This window comes from Oryx dammah, unplaced genomic scaffold (assembly GCF_014754425.2).
Source record: "Oryx dammah isolate SB20612 unplaced genomic scaffold, SCBI_Odam_1.1 HiC_scaffold_25, whole genome shotgun sequence".
Classification (NCBI taxonomy): Eukaryota; Metazoa; Chordata; class Mammalia; order Artiodactyla; family Bovidae; genus Oryx; species Oryx dammah.
This window is the reverse complement of record NW_024070209.1, coordinates 15,068,405-15,096,214: the sequence shown is the minus strand read 5'-3', so window position 1 is coordinate 15,096,214 and position 27,810 is coordinate 15,068,405. Positions and strand designations below refer to the sequence as shown.

Genomic DNA, 27,810 nt, shown 5'->3' with positions numbered 1-27,810 from the left:
CAAATGGGTACCTTGCAAGCTTTCACAAATTCCCAGAAATTGAGGTAAATGACCTCTAAAGCAGTGTCCTATTCTTTCACTTGCCATTTTCTCTCTCCAGTTTCTAAATTTCATGTATTTCACACCTGAAAGTCATCAACACTTGGTCATAAGTTAAAATTGGCATGAGAAGTTGGTTTTTAAGAAAAGATAGTAACATCAAAAATGGAGAGCGAAAGAGAAACACAAATACACCCTAAACCGATCATTAAGAGTTGAAAGCAAGCGGACTGTACACTAGGAGGGTGACAGAGAGATGTGGATAAACAAGAAATATGATGAGAAAAGAGTAAGGAAGAGTCTAGCTTAGACTAGACTGAGAGGTTGGTGGGGGTGGGGGTGGGGGTGGCATGATAAGAAAATCAGGTGACAGAAAATCCAGGTTCACCTGCTGGGACACACCAGACAACTTCATTCATGATGCATAAACTGTTATATGAAACTGTTTTCAAGTGTTAAGACTCCCTTTTAATGTCTTTTTCTTCCCAAACTCCACCTCAAAGCATTTATACTTTCAGTGTTGAGACAATGTGCCTGTGTATACAGTTTCTCTGACCCCAGACAATAACAACTCTTGAGTCTTCCAGAAACCAGTACCAGAAATCAGAGGACACCACTAAGGAATGGGGAATAAAAGAATAAATCCCTACAAAACAATGATGGCCCCTCTCTGTTTTCAGCAGAGAAAGAACTCCTCTCCAAAAAAAACTAGAGAAAATCAAGACTACATTTTAAAATTAGCACATGGAGAATGATTTAGGACAATTTTGAAGAACAATTCAGAACAAGGTCTGGTACGATTTAGACTTTATTTATGTGCTCATATCTAAAAGTATGGCACACATATCTTCGAAAAAAACACAGCTAGTCCCTAAGGACCTACACTTTCACTGAAGGCTATTCTTTCTTGCTTGTGTGATATCTAAGTGCTTATCAGCTTTCTGAAGAGCCAAGTCAAAATTAGCTGATAATCTAAAAGGTATGATTGATCACATGCCAAATCACCTTGCTTTTCTGTGCAATCTGTGTATGCATGCATATGTCTAGGAGGGTGAGATTTATTATAAAAATCTGTACTTAATCAAATATACCCAACAGTTGGGTTGAACAGTTCTTTCTGACGGGAGTCTGCAGTCATTCAATTGTGACTCACAAACAGTTGTGGTCAAGTTAACTGCTACCTCAAACTTCCAAGCCTAAGAAAACTTCCAATAGGAACAAGGAGAATGAGAATCAAAACCTATTAATGTATCTACCAAGTATCAACATCATCATTAAACCTATTGTTAATCCAGTTTTACTTCATGCATAGGGAACTGCAGCTCAGAAAGATTAAAAAAATGGCTTGCCCAAAGTTTAATTTTTTCTTTTTGGCTGTTGTTTTGTTTTAGCTTTTTGGCTGTGCAGCACAGCATACAGGACCTTAGTTTCCCTGACCAGAGACTGAACCCGGGCTCCCTGCATTAGAAGGATTGAGTTTTAGCCTATGGATCACCAGGGAAGCCCCTGTGCTCAAAGTTGAAAGCTATGAATCAGAGCCTGTCTGATTTCAAACACTATACTGACAGCTTCATCAAAACCATAACCTCCTAGTTTAAGTGGAAATGGTCAGATCTGTGAAAATAAAAAGCTGCTTCTCACTAGAAAGTATTGAAAACTCTAGTGGTTTTCCCCCACCTAATCCCATAATAAGTGAGTCAGGGTTAGGAGATTTGGAGATCTGACCAAGATTTCTGCTTCCTGTTTCAAAGACTTTCTTGTGTTGGCTGGTAGGAACTGGGTCTACTAAGAGGGGCTAGCAGAGCTTAGATGTCTTTTTTATGATTCCAGACTAAAGAGATGAACATAAAGAGGAAGTCTTCAAGGAAATGCAGACAAAGCTCTTGGAGCATTCCCCTTAGTCACACCTCAGCAGTTAATCTTTCCGGTGTCAGGACCTCTTTGAATTCTTATAAATTACTGAGGGACTATAAAGAGCTTTTGTTTATGTGGGTTATAATGTATCAATATTTATCATATTAGAAATTAAAACTGAGTTAAATTTAAATATTAAGTTCATTCTAAAATAAAATAATGACTCCATTACATTAACTTACATAATATGTTTTATGAAAAATAACTATTTTTTCCCAAAAAACAAAATCGTTAAAAGTTTAACAAAATCTGGGGACTCTCATGGTAGTCCAGTGGTTAGGACTTTCCACTTCCACTGCCGAGGGTCTGGGTTCGATTCCTTGTTAGGGAACTTAGATCCTGCAACCCAACTGGTGTAGTCAAAAAGAAAAGAAAAAACAATTGTCAATGACTTACACTTTTGCAACTCTATTCAATGTCTGGCCTAATAGATGACAGCTGGATTCTCATACCTGCTTCTGTAGTCCATCTGTTGCAATACGATGTTTTGGTTGAAATTTATGAAGAAAATTTGACCTTACACAGATTGGTAGTTAGAAAAGGGAGAAGTATTTTAATAGCTTTTTAAGTTAATTTTGCATATTATTCTTTGATACTACATCAAAATTCAACAGGCGGTTAGCTTCTTAGAGTCATCTGCAATGTGGAATTTGAAATCCTATCAATGAAAGTTTTCCTGTTACATTAAATACTCTGTTATAGTAAATCCACTGGTCTAAGTAAAAAAAATCATAAAACAAACCCATACACTGATGTGTCTTGAACTTTGACTGGGTCTTTTACCCATGCTTGATTTTTCACATCCTGCATGGGTCATTTTGGGAAAATGTGCATATTTGCAAATGTCTACATATTTCATATAATATTAAAAATTACATGCACTAATATTATCAGCAAGCTCATATAAAAACTCTCATCCCAGTAACTGAAGCAATGGGAAGCTGTCAGGCTTATAACTAAAGATACAAGACTTTCGAAAGTTTCATTTTTTTTCTTCAAGCTCAAAATTTTATCACTGGTAACAAATAGAAGTGATAAGCTCACTTCATTCATTTTTGAGAAAATTTTGGCCATAATACCCAAGTCTGAATACCCATAGTCTGTCAGTCGTTCTTCAAAGTAAAAACAATGTTCCATGGGAAAAGCTCTATATTGTCACCCTGCTTATTTAACTCATATGCCGAGTACATTGTGCGAAATGCCAAGCTGGATGAAACACAAGCTGGAATTAATACTGCCTGGAGAAATATCAATAACCTCAGATATGCAGATGATAGCACCCTTATGGCAGAAAGCTAAGAGGAACTAAAGAGCCTCTTGATGAAGTGAAAGAGGAGAGTGAAAAAGCTGGCTTAAAACTCAACATTCAAAAAATGAAGATCACGGCATCTGGTTCCATCACTTCATGGTAAATAGATAGGGAAACAATGGAAATAGTGACAGATTTCCAGTTTCTTGGACTCCAAATTCACTTTGGACAGTGACTGCAGCCATAAAATTAAAAGATGTTTGCTCCTTGGAAGAAAAGCTATGACCAACCTAGACAGCATATTTAAAAGCAGAGATACTACTTTGCCAACAAAGGTCCATATAGTCAAAGCTATGGTTTTTCAAGGAGTTATGTACAGATATGAGAGTTGGACCACAAGGCTAAGCACTGAAGAATTGATGCTTTCAGACTGTGGTGCTGGAGAAGACTCTTGAAGAGTCCCTTGGATAGCAAGGAGATCAAACCAGTCAATCTTAAAGGAAATCAACCCTGACTCTTCACTGAAAGGCCTGATGCTAAAGCTCTAATACTCTGGCCACCTGATGCAAAGAGCAGACTCATTGGCAAAGACCCTGATGCTAGGAAAGATTGAAGGCGGAAGGAGAAGGGGAAGACAGAGGATGAGATGGTTGGATGGCATCACTGACTCCATGGACATGAGTTTGAGCAAATTCTGGGGGATAGTGAAGGACAGGGAAGGCCTGGTGTTCCGCAGTTCATAGGGTTGCAGTCAGACAGGACTTAGTGACTAAACAACAACAACGGGAAAGGCAATTCGCTCAGGTTTTCTTGGAATAACCACTGCACTTCACACAGCACAAATGTTTTGCAAGTACCTCCCAGTTCACCACATAAAATATTTAAAAGCAAACCATCACAAATAAAGATTTAATAAAATAATATTGACTGCTTTATCAAAGACAATCATAAACAAAACTGTCTTTTTTTTTTAAAGCTACAAATGCGTGGCTATGAAGCACAGGCTGCCTGAGAGCACAGTGTGGAGTCCCGACCATGATTCTGGTGAAGGGGCCAACAGTTTGACCCTCCATTGCTTCTGTTGATTCAGTATCAACACAGTGACAAAGTAAAACAGTATTTTAGTATTGTTGTGAAGGGACTTCCCAGGTGGTCCAGTGGTAAAGAATCAGTTTGCCAAGCAGAAGACATGGGTTCGATCCCTGTGTCAGTGAAATCCCTTGGAGAAGAAAATGACAACCTACTCCAGTATTCTTGCCTGGAGAATTCCCATGGACAGAGGAGCCTGGCGGGCTACAGGCCATGGGGTTACAAAAGAATCAGACACGACTTAGTGACTATACAACAACAATGTTGCTGTGAAGATAGTTGTGACCTGTGGATTCTCTGAAAGGTCTTAAGGAGCCTCAGAGCTCCACAATCACCCTCTGAGAACTGGGAGATGCACCATCTCACGTGCTGTTCCCAGGCTCTGCCCATTTCCAACTTTCTCCCAAAACTTCTCCGGGAGACCTTCTTGGAAGTTCTCCTTCACTATCTTGTCTTAAAAGTTCAGTGAGAAAAGTTAGTCTATTTATAGTCTGAAAGTGGGGTAAGAGTGCAAAGAATGTTTATTATTAAAACCTAAGTGCATGTTTTAAATTCCTAATATCATCCTTTTTAAGAAAGTTAAAGCAGTCAAATCTAATAACAGTTATACCTACTTTCCTAAGCAGTCTCTGTCAGATGCAGAGCGCCCGTTCCTCAGTGAGCTCAATCTGGCTCCAGTCTGTGGCCCTCGGCAACACACACCTCTAAGGTTCCTTCCAGGTCTCAGTCCCCTGTTAAATCACAACGCTGGCCTCCAGGCCTTGACAAATGCCCCTTTAGCCTCTGTTCTGTATGGACCTGGGTATGAGACTGGAAAACATCTGGAGCTACTAAAGATGAACAGCCGGTCTCAGCCAGGAGCAGGCTCTTCCAAAGGCGACCATAATCACCACCCTCACAGGACCCTCAATTTCTGTGGGCTGGGCTAAAGAGCTCTATTTGAATAAGCACCTTGCAAGTGGTTCCTATGTTCAGGCAAGTTTGGGGAAGTTGCACAAGGCTCTTAAGATGTACACAGGGTGCTGTCCCGGGGGAAACCAGTGTGTCAGTTCAACCAACACAATCTGATTCTGTCAAAGAATCTTGAGAGCCCCAGCTGGAATCTGACTGAAGTGAACATTTAGTGCCTTTAGACATGTGGTGGACATTATTCACCCCACTAGTAAGTTCCTCTGCCATTCCTGAGTTTTCAGTGTTCTGTACTTTCTAAATTAAAAATTTTTTTTTTACTATCAATATATTTTATCGCTTCTCCCTTCTTTTACCTCACTTATCTATGAACCAACTGTCGCCTATTTTTTATCAATCTAGTATTATGAAACTCACACCCTGGTTCGGCCCACCAGCCTCCCTCTGGGTAGCATCCTCTCTTGGCCTTAGCCTTGGCCTGTTTCAGTCAGCCACGTGCACATTCCGTTCCCACACAGGACCACATCCTGATAGTATGGGCACTCCACGTTCCCCTCCTCTCACCTGAACTGTACGCCCTGAGACGCTGAGTTCTGCCACCAAGCCTTGCTCAAAAAAGCCTCTGTTCACTTCTTCCTGTCTAAGCTGGTTCAACCCCCTTCCTCCAGATGATGCCAAGTCTTTCATAGACGGGTGCAACATGGTCAATCAAAGCATGGACTTTGAAACCCAAGGCAGACCTGGTTTGAATTCCAGTCCAGCTATTAGATCTTGGGTAAGTCATTTAAATTTTCTGTGCTTTACTATCTTCATCAATAAAAATATAAGTAGCACCTACTTCCTAGAATTATCTAGCACCTGGCCATCTGAGTGATCAGTAAATGGCAGTAACTATACACAGTTCTGAACAAAGAATGGTAACTACAATGATTCCAATAAAATTAAAGCACAGCCACAGTCACAGGAGCAAGTTCTGGTATGCTTTTCAACAACTTTCAAATGCTACGTGTGGTTATTCATGCAGGTGAAGTACAGAGATAGAATGGAAGACAACATTTCTTATCTCAGATACCTGAAAAGCTCCACGGCAGGACACAGCACACTAAACATGAAGCACTGTCATTACCCCAATGTTTTTAGATCTTCCAGGCAGTAATGATTGCTTTCAGTGAGCTGTGAAGGACTGGACAGCTTTATTTTCTTGTACCCAGACTCCCCCTCTTTAAAGTGAGGATAATAGTAACAGTTAACATTCACTGAGGGTTTTCTATGTGCCGGGTACTATTTCAAGCATTAAATGAAGTCATTTAACCCTTTGGTATCTGAATGACGGCTCTCTCCATCCTCCAGGTGAGGAAGTGAAGCACAGGTTAGAGGGCTCAGCCTTGACCACAGTACGTGATCTCTCTTCCTCTTAGACTGTGAGGGCTACAGACAACAAAATCTGGTGCTTTTCTGACAACAGACATTCTGATACTGAAGCAGGCAGAGAAAAGCAGAGAAACAGGAAAAGAGAAAGACCTGATGATCTGTTTGAGCCGTGAATCCAACTACCTCTGGGACTGGAACCTCTAGACTTCCCAGCTATAAAAGCCAACAAATATCCCTTTTCATAGCAAGTTTGAATTGGGTTTTTGTCCCTTAAGTTTCCTTACCAAGACCTGTTCTTAAATTGCACTAAAGTAGAAGTATAAAGAGTCTTGAAAAGCTCTGAGCTTCAATCTGTCCTCTATAAGCACCATGCATTTAGGAAAAGGATATTCAAAGTAAGTATAAAGATTGAACACAATTTCTCAAATTTTGAAGCCACACCCCCTTGGTGGGCAAACCAAACATGACCAAGGTCAGCCTGAACTACTAGATCACATTCCCACCCCACCTCCCTTCCTCAGTCAGTGGCTCCATAATGGCAGCCATATATTTTCCATCCACACAAACAGTCACATATCAAGGTCAATACTGAGCCTGCCAAGCATAACACATGTGGATGTACTTTCATGAAGAAGATATGTGAAAACATAATACAGCACAGCACATTCTGACACTAAAACATGGGAGCGAAGACTGGAATGCAGAACAAATGACCAGCCTGTAAGACAGAAGATACACATTCTACTCGAGTTCCCATAGACTAGTGAACATACTTCCAGTTAATCGAGTACTTAATTCATGGACTCCAGTCTCTTATCACTTCTAATCACTTCAGAGGGTAGTTGCAGTTTATCATTTTTTAGGAAACCCTGTAAGAAAAGCTGACATTCCTTTATCTCTTTTCCCTTAAAAAATACAACCAAACAAACCGTGAATTACTACCCGCCAAGACCACGACCTTACCCTCAGTGTGATCACAACAACTGCTCTGTTCTTGTTAGCTTTGGCACTAGGCTGAAGATCTGGACTGCAATGATACTAGAAAGGCCGGGCTCTACAACTCAGACTGCTCAAGTGCCAGATGAGAATATAACTTTCAATTCAGCTAACTCTTAATTATTCCTGCTGCTGACTAAATAATTCAAAATGGATTTTTTTTTTTTTGGCATACATGGTTTAGCTGCATAGTGGGATGAGGAAAAAGCTGAATGATGACAGAGAAATAAGTACTTTATATACTTTGTTGGCAAAAAGAGCAGGGTATAAATAAATACAACATCCTGCATTCAACAAACATCCACCAAGTGCTTATTCTGAGTATACAAAATAAGTAAGACACAGAATAGGACCCCTCAAGAAGCTCACATTCTAGCTGTGATGATGGAAAGATTTTCGAATAAAATATAATTTAGTAAATGCTAAAATACATATCAAGAACAGATGTTCTAAAAATACTCATTCAAAAGTTGTGAAATCTCAATTATCTTCTACCATTAAGAAAGTCAAATTGCAGCATGAATAGTCTCCAGTGACAGAAAACTGCTATAATCTCAAACTCCCAGAAATTCAAGGGTGAAGGAAAAGATTCCTGCCATGAAATCATCTTCAGAGGCACAACTACCTGGAAAAGGGCAGATTTAAATTTAAATTAACTGGTTTAAGAGATAACTGGGTAATTAAAATTCAACAGCAAAACTATTTTAATAATGAACATAAAGTAACCTAACATTAATTCTCAACAACTGAGCTGAGTTTATCTACCATTAATATGAATATTATCAGACAAGGATGACATCTGGTTTACACAAGGTTTTTTTTTTTGTTTTTTTTTTCGGTTTGAACAAAAGTTAGATGAATGTATGTAGGGCTTCCCTGGTGGTTCAGATGGTAAAGAATCTATCTGCAATGCAGGAGACCCGGTTCGATGCCTGGGTCAGGAAGACTCCCCCTGGAGAAGGGAATGGCTACCTGCTTTAGTATTCTTACCTGGAGAATCCCATAGACAGAGGAGCCTGGTGGGGATCCATGGAGTTGCAAATAATTGGACATGACTGAGCAACTAACACTTTCTCTTTCACTTTGAATGTATGAGGTTTCAATTAATTTGCCTCAGATTTAGATTATACACATAATATATTGCTTTTACCATACTAAAGCAAAGAAGGAAAAGATGTGCTCTCATGATAAAGAAAGGAGAATGAAATGGCAACCCATTCCAGTATTCTTGCCTAGAGAATCCCATGGACAGAGGAGCCTGGCAGGCTACAGTCCATGGAGTCACAAGAGTCAGACATGACTTAGCGACTAAACCACCACCACCTAAAGTGGGCTTCCCTGGTGGCTCAGACTGCAAAGAATCTTCCTGCTAAGTGCAGGAGACCCACCTTTGATCTTTGGGTCAGAAAGATCCCCTGGAAAAGAGAAGAGCAACCCAATTTTAGTTGGAGTTTCAATATCAGACTCTCAAAATTAATAGAATGGATAGACAGAGCTTCCAGGGTAGTAAACGCACCCAAGTTCTAGGAGGGTGGGGCACCCTAAGCTCTACAAAGACAGAAGCTCCTCTGCTGAGCACCCTTCCAGACCTTGCCCCAAAACCTCTTCATTCACCTGCTCATTTATATCCTTTATAATAAATCAGTAATAGTAATTAAGTGTCTCCCTGAGTTTTGTGAGCCACTCTAGCAAATGATCAAACCCGAGCTGAGAAGGAGGTCATGAAAACTCCCAGTTTATAGCCATTCAGTCAGAAGTATCAGACTTGAAATCAGAATCAGAAAACGGAGGCAGTCTTATGGGACTAAGCCCTTCATGTATGGGGTTTGTAATAACTCCATGCAGTGTCAGAATTGAATTAAACTGTAGGACACCCAATTGATGTCCACAGGGAAGTGAAGACATACTTGGTGTGGAAACACCCACACACTTGGTGTCAGAAGTGTTGAGCAGAGAAACAGCTTTCCTTTAGAGAGGTTTAACACTAGAGTCACAGAGCTCAGTACATAGCTGGGCTTTGGAGTCAAGCAAATTCTAGAACAACACTCTCACACAATAAAATGTGTTTGAGTAAAATGAAAGCCATCTCATTATTTTATACTCATAATAAACATGCATGGTTACTGATAACAATAAAGAGTTGGAAAACAAGAATTGCAACATTAATTCTTACCTGTGTCTGCCTCATTGCTCGTTCCACTCGGCGTGTGCTTCCTCTCTCAAGTTTTGTCCGGAGGATCAAAGCTGATGTCTGAATGGCCCAGAACTTGGGTTGTGAAAGTAAACACTGATGGGGAGGGGGCAAAAAAAAAGACCACAAAAGAAATGGATAAACTGGATAATCCACTCTGAATATAACAAAATTAATATGTCAGGATACAGTTGAGTGACGATTTGAAAATCATCTCAGCGAAAAATAAAAGACGTGTGCTTTCAAATGTTTTTGGAAAAGAATGTGTCCACTTGAGCAGAATCATTACTTAACTGAGCTGACCTGTTCAACTGATTAAATTCCTTAAGGAATGAATCAGAATTATTTCCAGATAATCAAAACAGTAAATGGAATAAATCATACCATTAATTAATATATCTTTTTTATCTCATAAGTTATACAAATGTTAAAGACCATACTTCTCAAATTTGAAATAAATTTTTAAAAATTATCCAAACTCACAAATGAAAACAAATAAATTAGAAATCTAGTACCTTTTCACTTAAAAAATACCTTAATCTCCTGATGCAAAAGCACATCAAAGTTTAAGGAAACCATCCTAACATTTTTGAGAACACTTTCTAGTCCTGGTTAGGGTAGAGAGTCTCTAATTTTAATTAAATGTTATCCTAGAGGGACATCTTAAGAAAGACTGGCTTATAAGAAAATCATGAATATGCACACACTGAAACCTAGACCCAGAGAAAGCTGTGACCACCATCAGTTCAGAGAGTGCAGTAGAAACCACTGAATCTGTCCACAAATGCACAGGGTGAGGGTGAGTGAGTTCTGGGTGCACAAGAACAGGGGGGAAATGTATCCTGATACAGTAGGGACTGCTCAGTATAATGAACACAATTTAAGCTCTTTGCTGATGACATGGAAACCAACTGCGACCCTGAGTGATCATTCCCCAAGAGTAACTTACAGTGAAGGTTGCTTCGAAGAAAGGCAAAAGGCGTAACTGTCTGACAGCTGACTACATACTTATTTACTTATTTATAAAAATCAAAAAAAAAAAATCCTAGTTAACTAGAGTCCAGTGAGTCATTCAAAACCTAGCTGTGCATTAGAAGAAGCTTTTGGTATTTTAAAAGGTAAATCAGACCTCTGAGAGCAGGATCTGAGCATCAGTATTTTTTCAAACACTCTCCAAATAATTCGAAGACAGCCAAACTGAAGAATTTTGAAGCTAAGCTAATACAAGTGTTGTTTAGTCGCTAAGTAGTGTCCAACTCTTTTGCGACCCCATGGAGTGTAGCCTGCTAGGCTCCTCTATCCATGGGACTCTCCAGGCAAGAATACTGGAGTAGACTGCCATTTCCTTCTCCAGGGGATCTTCCTGATGCAGGAAATGAACTCTTATCTCCTGCATTGGCAGGCAGATTCCTTACCGAGCCACCAGGGAAGCAACACAATTATTTGTTTTTTGGTTAAAGGTACTAATAACTACAAATTCTCATTAAAAGCTAGCAATAAGTTCTTCAATGGAGTATAAACTCTATCACAGTCTCTCCAACTCTTTACTGTACCATGAATGGCCAGCTCACTTTCATCATTTCTATTATTTGCCTGACCCTATGGGTACTGGAATTTTCAACTCCAAATGTAGGCCTACTTTCTTATAATTGTTAGGTAGGTAAAATAGGGAAAAGGAGTCCAAAATGGCGGTGGCTGAAAGACAAGGAAGGGAAAAGCCCACGAAAACAGAACAAAAGAAAGTCCGAGGACCAGAGTGAAGACTTCTGGTAGAACAAACACTCCTGGCTAAGCCCAATTTGCATAGGGCAGGCCCAGGTGGAGGAAAAAACATATAAAAGGAGGAGCCAAAGCACTTTCTCTCGCTCTCTCTCCCTTGTGCGTGCGCGCTCTCTCTCTCTCTCTCCCCCTCTCTCTCTCCCTCCCCCACGTGCTCCTCCACTCTCTTCCCTTCAAGTCTGTGGGTTGGCATGCCCTCACGCTTCGAGGATGGATTCTCCTGCTATCTTCTAAATAAAATAGAGCTGTAACACTGATTTGCCTAAGAGCTATAAAACGGTTTGTACAAGACCTCAGAGCCGTGACGTGCCAAGGGCTTTAATGTCCGTCGCTCCAAACCTTTGTTGTGACAAGACAAAGAACTGAGGAACGTACACTCGCGTGACATAAAAAAGAGAACAATAGATTAGGTTACGTGCTCAATGTCACACCTTCATTAGTAGCAAAAGCTGATTCTAATACTTTTGGGGTCACTTGATTCCCCAAAACAACACTTTTTTTTTGGCATAAGCTGCAACCATTTTCACTTTGTAACTGAAATAGTTGACACAATATTTTTCCAGTTCCAGGAGTACTACATGATGGTTTGACATTCACATACATTATAAAGGGATCACCCCAAGAAGTCCAGTAAGCATCTTTCCCCATACAAAGACATTATATCCCCATGACTTATTCATTATATGGCTGGAGGTCTGTAACTGTTCATCTCCTTTACCTATTTTGCCCACCCCACCTTACTTTCTGGCAGTCACCTGTTTCTTCTCTGAATCTCTGAGTCTGTTTCGTTGTGTTTGTGCTTTGTTTTTTAGGGTCACTATATAAGTGAGGTCAAGCAGTCCTTCTTGTCTGACTTATAACACCCTCTAGATCCATCCATGTTGTCGCAAATAGCAAGATGTCACCTTTTTTGGCCGCAGAACGTCTGTATTGTTTTCTCAACACTTTCTCCAAGGGAGTGGATGACAGAACCCAAGAAACACTGGTAGAGCAATGTAAGTAGAGCATTCAGTGAAAAACAACTTTAGGAAACTGCTATATTAAAGGGAAGTAGAAGGAGTAAACAAAAAATATACAAATAAGGAAGAGAATCAGAAGAACTCATTCTTACTGAAGTGTGTTCATTCATTAATTCACTTGAGCACTTACTCTGCACAAGGCAATGTGCTCAAAGCCCCAGGGACAAAGCAGTAAGCAAGACAAACAAGGTCCCTGCCCTCAGAGAATGTACATTCTAATGCAATGACTATTAGGTAATCTTATTCTTCTATTAATCTAACTAAGTTCAAAACAAAGAATGAAACTTTTTTCAGGAGGTAAATCTGCACAGTGATTCTCCTACCCACAGTGGGTGGCCTTTTTTCTCTTCATTTTATTAAAGGGACTGTCTCTGTAACCTCATGACATCATGGAAGAGCACCTAGGAAAAGACTCTGTAAAAGAGGACAGATCATCTCACGTCAGCCACAGCTTGATCAGAATCCCAGGGAAGTGATTAGCTGGGAAGTCACCTCACTTCTTGGGATCTCAATTTTCATCTCTCTAAAATAGGAACAGTAATTCCCATCTCTCACAAATTTGTGAGGATTATGAACGATAAGCAAGAATAGGTGATGCTTAATAAGCCTCTGAGAGTACCTACTGAAAAACACATCCCCTACCACCGGGATTTCTCCTCCTACAAAGCTTTCTCTCACCCTCAGAAGAAAGGCACCATCCAGAGTGGGCACAGGTGATAGCCCTAACCACTGGCAACGCCCAAAACAGGGCACCCAGGCATACTTAGTATTTTCAGCTGAAGGACCCTGAGGAATCAGCAGAAGCAGAAGATCACTCTGACCTTCACCTCTGAAATAGGTCATAAAACTCTGTGAGAGGTGCCCACCCCCTCACACCCAGAGGGAAGAAGCATTCTTACCTCTGAAGACAAAGGGATGCTGAGAATCCCAACAAGCCTTCCTAAGTCTCCCCCAGTTCACAGTCCTTACCTCTGCCCTATCATATTCCTCCATGACTGCCCACACTTCGTCAAACCCAGCAGGTGCTTAGTCGCTCAGTCATGTCCAACTCTCTGCGACCCCATGGACTGCAGCCCTCCAGGCTCCTCTGTCCATGGGGATTCTCCAGGCCAGAATACTAGAGTGGGTCGCTATGCCCTCCTCCAGGGGATCTTCCCAACCCAGGGATCAAACCCAGGTTTCATGCATTGCAGGCAGATTCTTTACCGTCTGAGCCACCAGGCATAAAATACTCAGAATGAACTGTTTCTTCAGATCTTATAACCTTATGAAGGCTCCCATGTCACACAAAACCTATATTAAGTAAATGTGTGTGCTTTTTTCCTGTTAATCTTTGTCAGTTTAATTTTCAGACCCAGCTTGGGACCCTAAGAAGGTTAAGGAAAACTCTCAGCTCCCAGCCACACAGTCACTTACTAATAACATCAAGGGGCAGACCAGTGCAGGTGGTAGGCTTGTCAGTTAAATTCCAGCTTTAAAAGATTTGTACACCAAAGTGGGGGTGGGGGGATATTTGCCTCAGGAAAACTACCATCTCAGACTGTTTTCTATGCTGGCATGAGAACAAGAGTTTGCCTGAGACTTTAATGTGAGGGTCAAGCAAAACATTCTCACTAAATGCTGAAAGTAAAATGCAATCTGAAAAACAGACATTTGAAAAGCTTCAAAGAAAGAACTGGCTGGATAATGATATCACTGAAGAATGCATTTATCTTACGTTTGGCTAGGAGATGTCTGACTTGGGAAAGTCTTTCTAAAGGAAGTAATTACAGATAGGGTTTGTTTAATATATCTTACAAAACACTGCTGCCCACAAGGGAAGACTCAATCAGAATATGGGATACACAAAAAGAAAATTAAACAGGTGATACATGCTTTAATAGCTGTATCTCTGTATAGCTGCAGAACGTTCATTTTATTGCTGAATAATATTTCACTGCAATATGCAATCTATTTAACCATTATACTGCTAATGGGCATTTAGGTATTTTCCAATCTGGGAACTACCAGATGTCCAATGAATATTCTAATGTGCTGGCAGAATGTGCCATCATGAACATTCTAAAACAGGTTCTTTAGCTCAACACGTATTTCTGTTAGACATGCATTAATACTTAGGAGTGAAACTGCTAGGTCAGAGTATTGAGCTTTCATGAATACTCCAATCTTCTGACAGGTTTTCTACTTTACACTCTTATTAGAAACATTAGAGTTCTTGTTGCTTCACAACCTTGCAACACTCAAACACTTTTTTTTTTTTTTTTTTTGTATTTCAGCCATTCTGGGGAATATTTAGTAGTATTCCATATGGTTAACTTGTATGTTGTAACAAATTCACATTTCTCTAATGATTAATAAAGTTGAGCACCTTTTAACATGTTAATAACCATTTTAGTCCTCTCTTATAAGTTCCTACTGAAGTTCTTTGCCTCTTGTTTTCTACTGGGTTGTCAAAATTTTTCTTGATAATTTGTTAAATATTCTTATTTTTTGGACACAAGCCCTGTCTTTTTGTTGGAGGAGGGTGATAGATTACTATTATTTGACAAATACTTACACAACACATACTTGTGTTGGCAAGGCACTGGTCTAAGTGCCTTACAGATATTAATGGCATCCTTTAATTTTTAAAAAGTGCTTAATATTAATAATAATCTAGTTCAGCATTTTTGTTTTATGGTTAGAGCTTTATTGTTGTTTTTGACTGTCCTAAAGTCTCAAAGATGTTCTCCTACAGTTTCCTCTTAAAAACTTTACTGTTCTGCTTTTCACTTCTACATATTCAATCTGGAATTGATTTTTGTATATTTAGTATGATATAGGGGTTAAGACAGACTGTCTCCATACAAATACAAATCATCTAGTACCATTTATCTAAAAACCTACCCCTTCCCCACTGCACTGCTGTGCCAACTTTGACATAAGTCAGATGAACCACGTATGTATAGCTCTGTTTTTTGGACTCTCTGTTCCACTGGTTAGTTTTTATTTCCTCATGTCAAAATGTCTTAATTCAGTGTTTTTCAAACTTTAAAGTGCACAAGAATAATCTAGGGAGATTGTTAAAACACAGACTCCTTGGCCCCAACCCCAAAGACTCGGCTTCAACAGGGAGTAAAGTGAAGCAGGAGAAATTCCATTTCTAACAAGCCCCCAGGTGATGCTGATGCTGCCAGTCCAAGAACCACTACATGTTAAGCTGTCTTCATTGATACAGTTTTATAATAAGTCTTGGTATCTGCCAACCTAAGTACTCCAATTCAGTTCTTCATGACTCCCTTAGCTATTCTTAGCCCTATGCATTTCCATGTGAATTTTAACATCAGCTTGAGTTCCACAAAATCAAAAGAACAGCAGCAGCAGCAACAAAGGAAACAATAACAACAAAAATCAAGCCACTGGGATTCTGTTAGGGATTGCATTGATAACAGAGGTTAATTTGAGAAGACCTGAAATTTCAATATTGAGTACTGTATATGAATACTGTATATCCCATGAATATATATATATACTGTATATACTGTATATCCCATGAATACTGTATATCCCTCCATTTATTTAGGTCCTTATCAATTTCTCTTAATAATGTCTTGTTGCTATTGTTCAGTCACTCAGCTGTGTCCAACTCTGGTGACCCTACAGACAGCAGCACGCTGGGTTTCCCTGTCCTTCACCATCTCGAGTTTGCTTAAACTTATGTCCATTGAATTGGTGATGGCATCCAATCATCTCAACCTCTATTGTCCTCTTCTCCTCCCGCCTTTAATGTTTCCAAGCATCAGGGTCTTTTCAAATCAGTTAGCTCTTCACATGAGGTGGCCAAAGTATTGGAGCTTCAGTATCAGTCCTTCCAATGAATATTCAGGGTTGATTTCCTTTAGGATTGACTGGTTTAATCTCCTTGCAGTCCAAGGGATTCTCAAGGGTCTTCACCACACCAAAGCTCAAAAGCATCAATTATTCAGTGCTCAGCCTTCCTTATGGTCCAACTCTCACATCCATATATGACTACTGGAAAAACCATAGCTTTGACTACACAGACCTTTGTAGGCAAATAATGTCTTTGCTTTTTAATATGCTGTCTAGGTTTGTCATTGCTTTTCTTCCAAGGAGCAAGCATCTTAATTTTATGGCAACAGTCACCATCTGCAATGATTTTGGAGCCCAAGAAAATAAAGTCTGCCACTGTTTCTACTGTTTCCCCATCTATTGGCCATGAGGTGATGGGACCAGATGCCATGATCTTAGTTTTTTGAATGCTGAGTTTTAAGCCAGCTTTTCACTCTCCTCTTTCATCTTTATCAAGAAGCTCTTTAATTTTTTTAATGGCGGTAAGATATATGTAATATAAAATGTACCTTCTTGACCATCTTTAAGTGTACAGTTTAATTATATATATCCATAGTTGTACAACTAATCTCTAGATTTCTTCTCATCTTGCAAGTGAAATTCTATACCCATTAAACATTTTCCCACTGTCCACACCCCACCCAGGTGCAACCACCATGCTACTTTCTGTTTCTATGAATTTCACTACTCTAGGTACTTCATACAAATGGAATCATGCAGTTGCAAGTGCTGTCTTTTACAAGTTCATTTATTTTTACCTGGAATTTATTAACTAAAGCAATCTGATGAAACACTGCTTTACTAAATTGAGTACTATCTAAAAATACAGTAAAAATCAGACACTTAAGAAATCTGGTGTGTTCAACCGGAAGCAATTTGAGAATCAGGACAAGGCTACAGAACACTGTGCCATTTGCAAACAAACTTGTATGTAAGATGGAATTTCCACCACTTTAACACACCAGGGCAGAGGTCAGAAACCCCCTAAAAAGTGTATGGTAACATTTGTGTGTCTCTTAAAAGTTCTCTCACTGCTCACATCTCACTGACCAAAACCTCCAAAAGGTGATTCATTGAGCCAGTAGGCTTTTACAAGTGTATAACTTTTCATATACATTTTAATATTTCTATTGCTGCTGTAAAAGTTGAAATAAACTTTTATTTACAGTTAGAATGTTTTATAAGTTAAAGAATCAATCCACTTCAGCAACTGTTGATAAGGAGTGTAACAAGATACCTTGAGAACAAAAAGGAGCAGGCTCTGCATGCCTCAGCAGGAGTTTCTCACTGAGATATGCCACCTGAGCTGATGCTTGGGCTCAGATTTTAAAAAGGAGCTTTAATCATCTACCATCTGAGGAAATGCCATTACCTGAAATGAAAGTCAATGTGTAAAGTGTTATTACACTTTACCTCACACTAAAAAGTAAAATTTAATACTATGACATGTTATGCATAGTCAGGCACGATTTTATTTAGCTCACAATTTCCCACCATATGCAACTCTGCCCTCACTCCCAGAAAAGTAGCAAAGAAAATTCTATAACACCATCAAAAAGGACCTGGAGTGTTGTTTCTATAAAAAACAATTTCCTTTCATTCTTATCACTGAACATTTCAAACATTCTTCTTCCAGAGGTCACTAGGGCCCTTTACAGGACAGCCAGCCAGTCTGTTCGTTTAAATATGAAGGAGCTTTCCAGATAGTTGCTTTTTCCACATATAAATCAAAGCAACTCAGATCTCTTCTGTGAGTGTGTAACTGCTTGGCTATACTGAAGCCAAATCAAATGATGCCCACCCAGGTCAGGCTGACCTTATAAAAGCAAGGATCAAAGAAACACTATAAAAAGCAGAATTATTCCCCCTTCTTAATGAGCAATTTAAAAGAGCATTCATTTGTTAAAATCAGTACCAAATGACAGTAAGCTTAAATTCCAAATGTAGTCTATAAATTACTTCCAGTAGACAAAGAACAGTGGTACAAACACTCTGTCCTTGCTCTGTAGACCATTTCAAAATCAAAGCTATTTTCCCCCCAAGTCCTACTACTGCTCTAAACCAACCTCCCAACAAAGCCACACAGCTCACCCGTTTCCTTGCCTTTTCCCACCTTATCACTGCATCTGGATCCCTTCTGTCTTTCGAGGCCTCTCTGATCCTCCCTGAGGTAACAAAGCCTTCTTTGACTGCCCTGTTCCAGATATTTTCTTATTTTCTGAACAGTTAGGGATTTATCTGTGCTATCAATGTAATTTAAATTGCCTGGTATTGTTAATTACATTTTCGTAAGTTTATCGGATTTTGGCTAAATTAAAAATTCCGTGAAGGCAAGTCTTATGTTTTATACCTTTATTTCTTCCACAGTATTTAGCAACATGCTTGGCAAATCCTGAGATTCTGGATTCCTGCTATTACAATGCTCTCAAAGCTCTTTTCTCCACTCTGCAAATTTTTATATACAAAGCAGACACCAGGGAGATCGAGCTGGTAGTCATTCAGTTGTCTCAAAAAAGAAAGATCTGCATTCTGGAGATGCTATTTCATCAGCAATGCCAGATGCACCTTTCACACGGTCATGAAAAGCAGATATACTTAAATCTTACAAATTATTTTTGAACTGAATTTTTCATCCTTTAACACAACGTTAATTCATAATGTCAGATGGCCTAACACTTTTAGCTTCAATGATGGCCAAAAGCAGAAGCACAAAACCATGAGTTTGAATAAGACTCCTCCATATCGAATGCGTTACCATCTTAACTATAATCCCCTTATATTTCTCCTATCTGGGGACTGAAAGACCCACTGAAATAAGGTTTTTTCCTTCACATTACTGATTCTGCCTCTCACCACCCTAATAAAAAACAGTAAAATTCACTTTAAAAGTAAAATGTACACAAGGATGTCAGTGCTATTCCTTAAAATGGTTCATCAAATAATATTTAAATGATCTTGCTATTGTGCAGAATGGTTTTTAGACTTTATTTTTTATTATTTGATACACAAAGAAGATTAAGCATAACTAAAATGCAAGTTATAAAGTATACTATAAACACATGTGAGTCTTGAGACTGTTTTAGCTTATCATTATTTATAAAATTCATATAGTGCAGTTTATCATTCACCTGTTGATGGACATTTGCATTGTTTCCAGTTTTAAGCTCTTACAAATTAAACAGCTATGAACATTTGTGTATATTTTTGTGCAGCCATACGTTTTCATTTCACATAGATAAATACCTGAAGGTGGAATTGATTAACTGCATGAGAAAATGCCAAACTGTGTTCCAAAGTGGTGGTGCCATTTTATGTCACATTATATTTACCATGTACAAGGATTTCAACTACCTCACATGGTAACACACCATTTAAGTGGTAGATAGTTGTATATTGTTGTGGTTTTAATTTGCATTTTCCCAATGACTAGTTATATTAACCATCGTAGCTTCTCTTTATGGGTCATTTGTTTATCCCAAAGTCATCAGGTAGTTTTTTTTTTTTTTTTTTTTGTCCATAGCTTATAATTGTTATCTGCAGACAAATGCTTCCAAAGAACTTACTTGGCCATCATAGAAGCACTCCAAAAAATTTTAGAATCAGCCTGTCAATTTCTAAGAAAAACAAAAGGTTGGTGGGGGGGTAACCTGGATTTTGATTGCTACTGGATTTCAGTTCAGTTCAGTCACTCAGTAGTGTCTGACTCTTTGCGACCCCATGAATCGCAGCATGCCAGGCCTCCCTGTCAATCTCCTGGAGTTCACTCAACCTCACGTCCATCGAGTCGGTGATGCCATCCAGCCATTTCATCCTCTGACTTACCTTTCTCCTCCTGCCTCCAATCCCTCCCAGCATCAGAGTCTTTTCCAATAAGTCAACTCTTCCCATGAGGTGGCCAAGTACTGGAGTTTCAGCTTTAGCATCATTCCTTCCAAACAATGGACTGGCTGGATCTCCTTGCAGTCCAAAGGACTCTCAAGAGTCTTCTCCAACACCACAGTTCAAAAGCATCAATTCTTCAGCGCTCAGCTTTCTTCACAGTATAACTCTCGCATCCATATATGACCACTGGAAACTTAGTTAGGCCTGAGTTACTGATGCTATCAGTTCAGTCCAGTCACTCAGTCGTGTCCGACTCTTTGTGACCCCATTAATTGCAACACGCCAGGCCTCCTTGTCCATCACCAACTCCTGGAGTTCACTCAGATTCACGTCCATTGAGTCAGTGATGCCATCCAGCCATCTCATCCTCTGTCGTCCCCTTCTCCTCCTGCCCCCAATCCCTCCCAGCATCAAAGTCTTTTTCAATGAGTCAACTCTTCGCGTGAGGTGGCCAAAGTACTGGAGTTTCAGCTTTAGCATCATTCCTTCCAAAGAAATCCCAGGGCTGATCTCCTTCAGAATGGACTGGTTGGATCTCCTTGCAGTCCAAGGGACTCTCAAGAGTCTTCTCCAACACCACAGTTCAAAACCATCAATTCTTTGGTGCTCAGCTTTCTTCACAGTCCAACTCTCACATCCATACATGACCACTGGAAAAACCATAGCCTTGACTAGATGGACTTTTGTTGGCAAAGTAATGTCTCTGCTTTTTACTATGCTATCTAGTTTGGTCATAACTTTTCTTCCAAGGAGTAAGCGTCTTTTAATTTCATGGCTGCAATCACCATCTGCAGTGATTTTGGAGCCCCCAAAAATAAAGTCTGACACTGTTTCCACTGTTTCCCCATCTATTTCCCATGAAGTGATGGGATGCCATGATCTTCGTTTTCTGAATGTTGAGCTTTAAGCCAACTTTTTCACTCTCCTCTTTCACTTTCATCAAGAGGCTTTTCAGTTCTTCTTCACTCTCTGCCATAAGGGTGGTGTCATCTGCATACCTGAGGTGATTGATATTTCTCCCGGCAATCTTGATTCCAGCTTGTGTTTCTTCCAGTCCAGCGTTTCTCATGATGTACTCCATATAGAAGTTAAATAAGAGGGTGACAGTATACAGTCTTGACGTACTCCTTTTCCTATTTGGAACCAGTCTGTTGTTCCATCTCCAGTTCTAACTGTCGCTTCCTGACCTGCATACAGATTTCTCAAGAGGCAGGTCAGGTGGTCTGGTACTCTCATCTCTTTCAGAATATTCTAGTTTATTGTGATCCACATAGTCAAAGGCTTTGGCATAGTCAATAAAGCAGAAATAGATGTTTTTCTGGAACTCTCTTGCTTTTTCCATGATCCAGCGGATGTTGGCAATTTGATCTCTGGTTCCTCTGCCTTTTCTAAAACCAGCTTGAACATCAGGAAGTTCACGGTTCACGTATTGCTAAAGCCTGGCTTGGAGAATTTTGAGCATTACTTTACTAGCATGTGAGATGAGTGCAATTGTGCGGTAGTTTGAGCATTCTTTGGCATTGCCGTTCTTTGGGATTGGAATGAAAACTGACCTTTTCCAGTCCTGTGGCCACTGGTGAGTTTTCCAAATGTGCTGGCGTATTGAGTGCAGCACTTTCACAGCACCATCTTTCAGGTTTGGATTTATTCTTGTGTAATTCTGGAAGACTTGTCAATTCAACAATATTAAGCCTTTCAATCCATGAACATGGTAAGTCTCTCCATTTATTTAAATTTCTTCAATTTCTTAAAGCAATATTTGTCATTTTTAGTGTACAGGTCTTACAGTTTAGTCAAATTCATCACTAAATATTTGATATTTTATGCTGTTGTGTGTGGTTTTAAAATTACTTTCCCAATTATTACTGCTAGTATATACAAACATAACTGACTTTTTATATTGACCTTATATTCTCAGATGTTGCTTATTAATTCTAGTAGCTTTCATGTCTATTCTTTAGGGTTTCCCATGTAAAGAACTGTGTTGTCTATGCATAATGACTTGGAGAAAGCAATGGCATCCCACTCCAGTACTCTTGCCTGGAAAATCCCATGGACAGAGGAGCCTGGTAGGCTGCAGTCCATGGGGTTGCTATGAGTTGGACACGACTGAGCGACTTCACTTCACTTTGTCTTCCTGTGAGAAACTAATGCTGGAGCCACCTTGAGACGTATGCTAATATAGAGGACAGTTCATGGTTGCTTTAGGAAAGTAGGATGTGTGTTTTCAGAAGGTATGAGGAAAGCAAATATATTTTGTTGAAAGGGAAAAGGGTAATTTTGTCCTAGAGCTGGCTATTCTGAATGGGGAAAGAATAAGGGACAAAGTATGGCTATAGAATGGAGAAGGCAATGGCACCCCACTGCAGTACTCTTGCCTGGAAAATCCTATGGATGGAGGAACCTGGTGGGCCGCAGTCCATGGGGTCACTGACAGTTGGACACGACTGAGTGACTTCACTTTCACTATGCATAATGATAATTTTGTATATTTCCAATCTGCACTCATTCTGTATCTCTTTCATGTCTTATTGCACTAGCCGGGATTTTCGGTTCAAAGAAGAAGTGCCACTTTCCTGACCTTAGAGGAAAAAAATTGTTTTTCATCAATGATGATTTTAACTCTAGATTTTTCATAGAAACCTTTTATCAGATTGATGATATTCTCTTCTACTCAGAGCTTACTAAGTTTTTTATAATGAAAGAGTATTGAATTTTTCCAAATGCTGAAATAAATAAATATAATGAGATAATCATTCAGGGTTTCTCCTTTACTGTATTAAAAGATGAACTTCAATGACTACGTAACGTTAAACCAATTTTGCATGCCTGAGATAAAAACTATTTGGTCATGACTAATCATCCTTTTTGTTGTTCTTAAATAACTCAGTTGTGTGTGATTCTTTGCAACCCCATGGACTGCAGTACGCCAGGCTTTCCTGTCCTTCAGCATCTCCCAGAGCTTGCGCAAACTCAAGTCCACTGAGTCAGTGATGCCATCCAACCAACTTGTCCTCTGTCATCCCCTTGTCCTTCTGCCATCAATCTTCCCTAGCATCAAGGTCTTTTCCAATGAGTTGGTGCTTCACATTAGGTGGCCAAAGTATTGGAGCTTCAGCCTCAGCATCAGTCCCTCCAATGAATATTCAGGATTGACTTCCTTTAGGATTGACTAGGAGAAGGTAATGGCACCCCCTCCAGTACTCTTGCCTGGAAAATCCCATGGATAGAGGAGCCTGGTAGGCTACGGTCCATGGGATCGCTAAGAGTCGGACATGACTGAGCAACTTCACTTTCACCTTTCACTTTCATGCATTGGAGAAGGAAATGGCAACCCACTCCAGTGTTCTTGCCTGGAGAATCCCAAGGACGGGGGAGCCTGGTGGGCTGATGTCTCTGGGGTCGCACAGAGCTGGACACAACTGAAGTGATTTAGCAGCAGCTTAGCAGCAGCAGGATTGACTGATTTAATTTCCTTGCAGTCCAAGGGACTCTCAAGAGTCTTCTCTAACACTACAGTTTCAAAGCATCAATTCTTCAGCACTCAGCCTTCACTATGGTCCAGTTCTCACATCCATACATGACTATTGGAAAAACCATAGCTTTGACTAGTCGGACCTTTGTACGCAAGTAATGTCTTCGCTCTTTAATATGCTTTCTAGGCTTGTCATTGCTTTTCTTCCAAGTAGAAAGCATCTTTTAATTTCATGGCTGAAATCACAATCTGCAGTGATTTTGAAGCCCAAGATAATAAAGTTGTTCACTCTTTTCACTGTTTCCCCATCTACTTGCCATGAAGTGATGGGACCGGATGCCATGATCTTAGTTTTTTGAATGTTGAGTTGTAAGCCAGCTTTTCCACTCTCCTCTTTCAGCTTCAACAAGAGACTCTTCAGTTTCTCTTCACTTTCTGCTTAAGGGTGGTGTCATCTGTATATCTGAGGTTATTGATATCTCTCCCTGCAATCTTGATTCCGGCTTGTGCTTCATCCAACCTGGCATTTCGGATGATGTACTCTCCATATAAGTTAAATAAACAAGGTGACAATATACAGCCTTGACGCACTCCTTTCACAATTTTGAACCAGTTCATTTTTCATGTCTGGTACTGTTGCTTCTTGACATGCATACAGATTTTGCAGGAGAAAGGTAAGGTGGTCTGGTATTCCCATCTCTTTAAGAATTTTCCAGAGTTTGTTGGGATCCACACAGTCAAAGGCTTTAGCATAGTCAACGAAGCAGCAGTAGATGTTTTTTCTGGAACTCTCTAGCTTTTTCTATGATCAAATGGGTCATTGGTTATTTGATCTCTGGTTGCTCTGCCTTTGCTAAATCCAGCTTATACATCTGGAAGTTCTCAGTTCACATACTGATACTGTTGAAGCCTAACTTGAAGGATTTTGAGCATTACCTTGCTAGCATGTGAAATGACTGCAATTGTGTAGTAGTCTGAACACTGCTTGGCATTGCCCTTCTTTGGGATTGGATTAAAAACTGATCTTTTCCAGTCCTGTGGCCACTGCTGAGTTTTCCAAATTTGCTGGCATATTGAGTGCAGCACTTTCACAGCATTATCTTTTAGGATCTGAAATAGCTCAACTGGTATTCCATCACCTCCACTAGCTTTGTTCATAGTGATGGTTCCTAAGGTCCACTTGACTTCACACTCCAGGATGTCTGGCTCTAGGTGAGTGATCACACCATCATGGTTATCTGGGTCATTAACATCTTTTTTGTATAGTTCTTCTGTGTATTCTTGCCACCTCTTCTTAATATCCTCTGCTTTTGTTAGGTCCATACCATTTCTGTCCTTTATTGTGTCCATCATTGCATGAAATTTTCCCTTGGTATCTCTCATTTTCTTGAAGAGATCTCTAGTCTTGCACATTCTATTGTTTTCCTGTTTCTTTGTATTGTTCAGTTCAGAAAGCTTTCTTATCTCTCCTTGCTATTCTTTGGAACTCTGAATTCAGACGGGCGTATCTTTCCTTTTCTCCTTTGCCTTTCACGTCTCTTCTTTTCTCAGCTGTCTGTAAGGCCTCCTCAGACAACCATTTCGCTTTTTTGCATTTCTTTTGCTTCGGGGTGGTTTTGATCATCGCCTCCTATACAATGCTATGAACCTCTGTCCACAGTTCTTCAGGCATTCGATCAGATCTAATCCCTTGAATCTACTTGTCACCTCCACTGTATAAACTTAAGGGATTTGATTTAGGTTATATCTGAAAAGCCTAGTGGTTTTCCCTACTTTTCTTCAATTTAAGACTGAATTTGGCAATAAGGAGTTCATGATCTGAGCCACCGTGAGCTCCCAGTCTTGTTTTTGCTGACTGTATAGAGCTTCTCCATCTTCAGCTGCAAAAAATATTATCAATCTGATTCTGGTATTGACCATCTGGTGATGTCCATGTGTAGAGTCTTCGCTTGTGTTTTGGAAGAGAGTGTTTGCTATGACCAGTGCATTCTTTTGGCAAAACTCTTAGCCTTTGCCCTGCTTCTTTCTGTACTCCAAGGCCAAACTTGCCTGTTACTCCAAGTATCTCTTGACTTCCTACTTTTGCATTCCAGTCTCCTATGAAGAAAAGGACATCTTTTTTTGGTGTTAGTTCTAGAAGGTGTTGTAGTTCTTCACAGAACCATTCAGCTTCAGCTTCTTCAACATTAGGTTGAGGCACAGACTTGGATTACTGTGATAGTGAATGGTTTGCCTTGGAAACGAACCAAGATCATTCTGTTGCTTTTGAGACTGCATTTAGGATTCTTTTGTTGACAATGAGGGCTACTCCATTTCTTCTAAGGGACCCTTGCCCACAGTAGTAGATATAATGGTCATCTTAATTAAATTTGCCCATTCTGGTCCATTTTAGTTCACTGATTCCTAAAATGTTGATGTTCACTCTTGCAATCTCTCATTTGACCACTTCCAATTTACCTTGATTCACGGACCTAACATTCCAGGTTCCTCTGCAATACTGTTCTTTACAGCATCAGACTTTACTTTCACCACCAGACGCATCCAAAACTGGGCTGTTACTGCTTTGGCTCAACCTCTTCATTCCTTCTACAGCTATATCTCTGCTCTTCTTCAGCAGCATTTTAGGCACCTACCAACCTGGGGAGTTCATCTTTCAGTGTTATATCTTTTTGCCTTTTCATAATGTTCATGGGGTTCTTATGGCAAGAATGCTAAAGTGGTTTGCCATTTTCTTCTCCAGTGGACCACGTTTTATCAGAAGGTGGGTCATCAACAGAAAACTGGATTAAAGTTTATCCTTTTTATATACTGCTATTTCATATATTTTGCCCCAGATCTGTGGTTGTTTACAAGTGTTCACATCCAGTACTTTACTCCACCATGGCTAGAAATAAGGCCACCAATAAGCATTAAGCTTAAGCCATGGTTAACTGTGAATAAGTTGTCCAGCAGTTACCAAAGTAGATGATGGTAAGAGAGTCATGTAAGATCCCACAAATCCTATTACTCATTCTTGCTCTGTCTATTCTTGAAATAAGATACATACAAGTAATCTAGTTCAACTCTAGTCAAAAAATATTTTTTAAGCCTTTGTTTAAAAATAGTTTACCAACAAACTGAAACAAAGCATACCCATCTCCTCCTTCTCTAAAAGCTACCAAGTTATCACCCAGATATAGCTACAAGGCCCATGACCAGAACACCTGTTAAATTAAAATGCATGAGTAACACCTGAGGGGACAAGTATTCAAACCAGAAAGAAAACCAAAATCCTGGGTTACCTCGCTTAATACAGACAGACATGTCATCATGTAACATGAGGACAAACTATCAGAAGTCTCATGGCTATCTTGCAGTTATATTGCCTATCTTAAAAAATTAAAATTAAGAAGTAAGTATACCCTAAAGCTCCTCTTGATGAAAGTGAAAGAGGAGAGTGAAAAAGTTGGCCTAAAGAGCAACATTCAGAAAACTAAGATCATGGCATCTGGTCCCATCATTTCATGGGAAACAGTGGAAACAGTGGCTGACTATTTTTTTGGGCGCCAAAATCACTGCAGATGGTGACTGCAGCCATGAAATTAAAAGACGCTTACTCCTTAGAAGAAAAGTTATGACCAACCTAGATAACATATTGAAAAGCAGAGACATTACTTTGCTAACAAAGGTCCATCTAGTCAAGGCTATGGTTTTTCCAGTGGTCATGTATGGATGTTAACAGTAGGACTGTGAAGAAAGCTGAGTGCTGAAGAATTGATGCTTTTGAACTGTGGTGTTAGAGGAAACTCTTGAGAGTCCCTTGGACTGCAAGGATATCCAAATAGTCCATTCTAAAGGAGATCAGTCCTGGGTGTTCATTGGAAGGACTGATGTTGAGGCTGAAACTCCAATACTTTGGCCACCTCATGTGAAGAGCTGACTCACTGGAAAAGACCTTGTGGCTGGGAGGGATTGAGGGCAGGAGGAGAAGGGGACGACAGAGGATGAGATGGCTGGATAGCATCACCGACTCAATGGACATGAGTTTGAGTAAACTCCGGGAGTTGAT

At 39.8% G+C, this 27,810-nt stretch overlaps 1 protein-coding gene across 2 annotated transcripts in view; it reads right to left on the bottom strand.

Annotated features, from left to right (window-relative positions):
• TTC27 (tetratricopeptide repeat domain 27) overlaps positions 1–27,810 on the bottom strand; it is a 172,277-nt gene that overhangs the window by 92,115 nt on the left and 52,352 nt on the right. For both annotated transcript variants that reach the window (XM_040224605.1, XM_040224606.1), the window contains exon 10: positions 9,741–9,854. In XM_040224605.1, coding sequence (XP_040080539.1) covers positions 9,741–9,854 — 114 coding nt within the window. The remainder of the gene's footprint in view (positions 1–9,740; positions 9,855–27,810) is intronic.